The 6,000-nt window shown below is 45.0% G+C and overlaps 1 protein-coding gene across 3 annotated transcripts in view; it reads right to left on the reverse strand.

Moving 5' to 3' along the window:
- Window positions 1-3,657, reverse strand: part of DOCK3 (dedicator of cytokinesis 3) — a 1,365,978-nt gene extending 1,362,321 nt beyond the window's left edge. For all 3 annotated transcript variants that reach the window (XM_085625129.1, XM_085625128.1, XM_085625127.1), the window contains exon 1: window positions 3,347-3,657. In XM_085625129.1, coding sequence (XP_085481255.1) covers window positions 3,347-3,383 — 37 coding nt within the window. In that variant the 5' untranslated portion in view covers window positions 3,384-3,657. The remainder of the gene's footprint in view (window positions 1-3,346) is intronic.
- Window positions 3,658-6,000: the final 2,343 nt, after the last annotated feature.

Consider the following 6,000-nt stretch of genomic DNA (forward strand, 5'->3'; position numbering starts at 1 on the left):
TGACGATGGACCAAAGATGAAGATAGGCAGGCCAGGCAACTGGTGCGGCTGAGCCTTAAGCAAGGGATGGGATGGTGATACTGAAATAGCCAAGAGACAGGGCGGATGATAGCAGCGGAATAATAATACAGGGGACTGATGAGGATGGGGACTGATGATGAAGATAACGGGGAGTGATGGTAATGGAGAGCAATGACCACGAAGTAGCTGATGAGATGTTATGAGCCGATGGTAAGAGGATGCAGATGATCATGATGGGGATACAGCTGGATGTGACATGATGATAATGATGGTGGGATGATGTTGTCAATGGTACTTCTAATATTAAGGGTTAATTATGGTGAAGATGATGATGATGCTGGAGTGATTATACTGCCAGTGAGGATGATGATGTGATATGAAGACACTGTGATGGTTGTTAAGCCGCGTGTCAAGTTGCGGAATATAGGCTAATTCTGTGGAAGGTATGATGAAGATGGGTGCATAATAACGCTTTCGGGTGCACAGCTGCCCTTTGCTCAGAGACCGCCCAGGATGAAATCAAATTTGGCACCTGCTCCCATTCATCCCCTTCAACTATGTGTTGACGAAATGGGAGAGGTGGGGGCAGCGGAGCAAGAGAAACAAGTGCCATGAGAAGTAAGGCAGTCAAAATGCAGACACGATCACCAGCAGCTTCTAGAAACAATGTTTAACTGAACGTGTTTTTGGAGCCACGTCAGAAGCCGTAATTAATTTCCCAAAAAATAAGTGCCAGAGCTGCCATCAGGAGGCCACTGCACCTTGTACCCCACATTGACCCTGCCAGCGCTACCAATGATCGTAACAACACAAGTACTAACATTCACACTCTCACAAGTGTACAGTTATGACTATTTCCGGCCCCCAAAGCTATAAGAATGAATTGGGTGGCAAGTAATATTCATTTTTAATGTACACTGAGTTAATAATTAACTGTTGTTGTGATAGTCTCTAAATTAGCCAGACAGCGCCAGCTTGTAGCAGGCTGTCATAGGCCCTGGTGCTGACAATTAAGTGCTGGAGCCAAGCACCGGAAACCACTGGTTCAAATTAAGCACTGGTCAGAAGACTGCTGCAGGCAGCCCCTGCGCCCCTCTGAATGTCCGCGTCCTGGGCCCAGCTCACCCATGCTGAAAGCCACCACTGCCGGGGTAGAACAATGATGCAAGCAGTGTGGTAATTATGCTGCATACGATATAAATGTTGATTGCCATTTGCCAATGGCACATGGTATGACTATGACTATGCATGTAGATATGGTCCTTATGGAGAATGATGTTGCTTCTGGATATGATGGAGAGTGTGTGTGTGATGATGCACTTCCAAACATCATGATGTATATCTGTAAGATGATGTGATAACCAAAAAGGTTAGTGGGTATCTGCTAGTGCTGTGAGGGACTATGATGGTACTGTTCAGCTATGTCCATAGTGTGAGGATAGGATGATATTGTGGGTTGTAAAGGTGCCGTGTGGTATGATGATACTGTGGGAAATTATGATGATATGAGTTATGATGATGCAGAGCAGGGCATGATCACACTCTGTAGGAATGCTAATACCATGGGGTAAAGATGCTACTGTTGGGATATCACACCGAGTGAGTTTATGATGACGCTGTAAAGGTATGATGTTAACTTGTATGGGTATCATGATAATGAAGACAGGATGATACTATGATGACTGTCTGGTGTAAAATACAGTGGAGGTATGCTGATACTGAGGAAGTATAATGATGCTGCTTAATTGTCATGGTGCAGTGAAGTTATGATGATGCAGCGGATGAATCTAATGCTTTGGAGGTCTGATGAAGGCAAAGAGTTATGATGGTGCTTTCGAGATTCATGATTATGTGGGGTATGATGATGCTGTATGGTTGTGATGATGCTGTAAGGTATGCTGATGATGTTAGTTATGATGAGGCTCAGGAGGTGTGATGATGCTTTGGAGTTTACTTCGCTGTGGGGTGTGATGACACTCCAGAGTAGTGATGATACTCTAAGGTATGCTGATGGTGTGTGTGAGGATGCTGTTGAGTTATGATGGTGCTTTCGAGATTCATGATTATGTGGGGTATGATGATGTTGTATGGTTGTGATGATGCTGTAAGTTATGCTGATGATGTTGGTGAGATGATGCTGTGGAGTTATGATGGGGCTACTCTGATGCTGTGGAGGTACGGTGATGCTGTTGGTGAGATGATGCAATGAAGTACACTGATGCTGTGGACTATACTGATATTGTGTTGTCTGATGATGCTACAGAGTTGTGATGGTGGTTTGGAGTTTACTGATGATGTGGGGTATGATGATGCTGCAGAGTTGTTATGGTGTATGCTGATGATGTGTGGCATGATAATGATGATATCGAGTTGTGATGATGCTGTGAGCAATGCTGATGATTTGGGGTATGATGATGCTGTGGAGGTACGATGATGCTTTTGGTTTGATGATGTTGTCAAGTACACTGATGATGCAGGGTATGCTTAAGTTGTGGGGCATGGTGACACGGCGGAGGTGTGATGATGCTGTGAGGTATGCTGATGATTTGGGGTATGATGATGCTGTGGAGTTATGATGATTTTCTGGGGTACACTGATGCTGTGGAGGTACGGTGATGCTGGTGGTACGACGATGTTGTGAAATCCACTGATGCTATAGGGTATCATGATACTGTGTGGTGTGATAATGCATGAGAGTTGTGATGATGCTTTGGAGTCTACTGATGATGTGGGTGGGGTATGATGGGGCTGAGGAGCTGTGAGGATGCTGTATGGTATGCTGGTGATGTGTGGTAAGAGGATGATGCATAGGTATAAAGATGTTTTGGGGTATGCTGACGCTGTGGAGGTAAGATGATGCTATTGGTGTGAGGATATTGTGAAGTACACTGATGCTGTAAGGTGTGATGATAATGTGTTGTTACAATGTAGTGTTGTTCGTGTGATACAGTGAGGTCACGGTGCTGCCACAGGAGATATAACACCACTGTGAGATCATTCCGTTACCGTGGCACGTGATGATGCTGTTGGGTTATGACGGTAATGACGTGCGTCTGTGTGATGATGCTATGTGGCAGGGTGATGCTATGGAGGATGTAGTGTAGCTGTGGGACACGGCGAGGGTCCGTATCATAGCGCTGCATGGGTACAGTGGTGCAGTTGGGGCTTGTTGATGATATGAGGGCATGTCATTGATGTCAAGTGCACGGTCATGATGCCCGGATAAGATACTGATGTGGGCACATGATGATGCTAGGCTGTTGCTGAGGTAATGAGAGTGTAGCTGCTTCTATTCACATAGCTCCGCGTTAAAGTAGTCTCTTACCCACGCCGTACTTCTCGTCCTCGGTTGGAATCCACATGACTGCGGCGGCCCGGGGGCGCGAGGGGTAAAGCCCCGCGATTCCCGGGCTAAGGCGATCACCCAGCGGGGAGGGCGCGCATGTCCCGCCGCAGCTCTCTTCTTCACCTAGGTGGCCCGGCCGCCTCTGCGGCTCGGTGTCTCCTCAGGGTCGGCGCTTGACTTGGTGGGCTCCAGCTGCACGCGTCTCCCTGTCTCGTTCCCCTGTCTCGCGCTGCCTCGTACCCGGGTCCCTCGCGCGTTCACAGAAACAGGTCTACGAACAGGTCGCTCGGTCTCGAGCTGTCACTGGCGCACTGTCACTGCGCAGGCGCGGGAGACCCCCCTCCTTCCACAGCGACCGTGCTCGGAACAGCGGCTCGCTTCATCCTGCGTCTGCGCACGGTGCTGTAGCGCTCTTTCAGTGCGCACTTTCTGTTTGTTCCTAAGTATACGCGTGGAGTACAGGCGTGGACGCATATATAAATGTCTGATTTAGTTTTGCTATTTTCTTTCAAATGTCACAGTTCGGCATACCATCTCACCTCACTGTAACGTTTTCACCTCTTTAGTTCATTCATTATCCCACTGCCTTTACCTTACTGCAGTCTAATTTGTTCTTTTTACACATTGTATATATTTATATTTCTTCACATTTACCCTTTTGCTAGGATCTTCAAAATCATTGTTTCCTCGGTGGCGGGGGATGGGGGGGGGGGGGGGGGCAGTGTGTGTGTGTGTGGCCCCAACTGTGTTAGGAAGGCTCTACACACTACTTCAGTGTTAAGCATCCCCTCAATATTTAAGTTATATACACAATACGTGAGAAATCCGCACAATTATCTATTACTTTTATTCAGGCATCGGTTTTTAGTACGTTTCCAATATGCAACACCACGAGAAGAGACATCATAGCGAATGATTGCATACTTCTATTATAACCAGGGTTTTAAGTGGGATGAAAAAACGGGGAGTCTCAAAGGGGCGTGTTCGAAGTAATTAAGGGCGTGGCTTAAAACACGTAATCTAAAAATATATGCTTAGCATATTGTGCTGTCCGACTTGTATTTTGCTGTGTCTGTCGTTGCATCCAGATATATAATACAGCAAGTAACGTTACACCTACAACAAGTCAGGACTATTTCCTTTGTCAATGGTTGTTGGTTGCATGAGATAAATAAGCAGCAACTATGGCTTGTATATAATATTGAAAAAGCTTCTATTTAAAGCCCTGGTGACACCACGACGATGTTGATGATCCTGCGTTTCGAATACAAAAGGGAAATCCTGAGAGAAAATGACGCTTAAGGATTTCCCTTCTCCTACAACGCTCACCTGGCATGAAGTCATGCTATACCTTCTCCACTAGTGAGAAGTGAGCAGTGTGAGCACGCGCACATCGAAGTGCCTGCTGTCACTGCAGCCCAGAAAAAACTGACCGCCTGTGCCAGAGTACAAACGAGAGCCCGATAGAGACCCGTTTCGAGGCCCCCTTTAAAAAACTGCTGCTGCTCAGCACCGGTGAGACCCGGCAAACTTAAAGCCCTGATTGTAACCCTGATCTTAATTGGGATGGTTATTTTTTGCCTTGAAAGTCTAGTATTATGCGCATTCATCCTGGGGTCACCTTGTGTTAGTGTGTAAATTAACAGTTGAAATCCAACGTGCCTGGGGTTGCTTGTGTTCCTTTCTGGCGGGGACCTCTCCTGGTAAATGGGGATGGACTGTTCCCACTAGGAGCAGAGTGAGTACTGAACTTCATAAGGTGGGCCTATGTCGCGGTTGGAATAGTGGATGTAAAACAATGGATTGGCATGCTATCCAGAGCTATCACCACTAGTTTAGACACTTCGTTAGCCTTCCTCTCATCACCTCCTTTGTGTTTCATATCACAGGATGGTCAGCTCAGCCTTGAATCGTTCTAAGGTCGTTGAAAAGTATACCATTTCAAATGGAGTAATGAGAAGAACATAGTGTTTTTTGTGAAATAATTTGGATGAAAGTGAAATATAATAAAATCATGGTTATCTTTTTACACATATGGAATATTGCAGGTCACAGTACTAATCCCGGCCCCCTCATATACCTCTGTTAAAAAATTGTTGTGCAGAGATTTTCATTTTTTATATGTGATTTTGGATCATTAGGGAAGTAATTTAGCTTGGGTAGAGATTGTTGATCCGGGCCGGATTTTTTGGGATGATATTTTCAAAAACGGTGGATGTATTGCAGTGATGATGTAATACTTCAGGGACCATGAACCCTATGTATTTCATTTTGGTGTCAAAAACATAGGTTTTTGAGGGTCAAGTAGTCTTTTAGAGACATAAAATAACTCCTCAGAGCAACCCTTCAACTATACAAAATGGCGTCTATAATAGAGTAAGAAGAGAGATATATAGAAATGAAACAAGCAATAATGTTTTTTAATAATTTTATGTATACACTAAACAATGTTTATGAACTGAGTATGATGAAAAAATTATATTAATCAATGTTTTAGACACATTTTCATAGTTCACTTTATTTATTTGTTTCGGCAATCGCTCATGGTACATTTGCAGAATGTTAAACATTTGAGAAGAGCACATCAACAGGAACATCTAAGTACATGTACGTTTAAGTCCTGTAGGTAGAGG

Source organism: Triturus cristatus, chromosome 9 (assembly GCF_964204655.1).
Source record: "Triturus cristatus chromosome 9, aTriCri1.1, whole genome shotgun sequence".
In the NCBI taxonomy this organism is placed as follows: domain Eukaryota; kingdom Metazoa; phylum Chordata; class Amphibia; order Caudata; family Salamandridae; genus Triturus; species Triturus cristatus.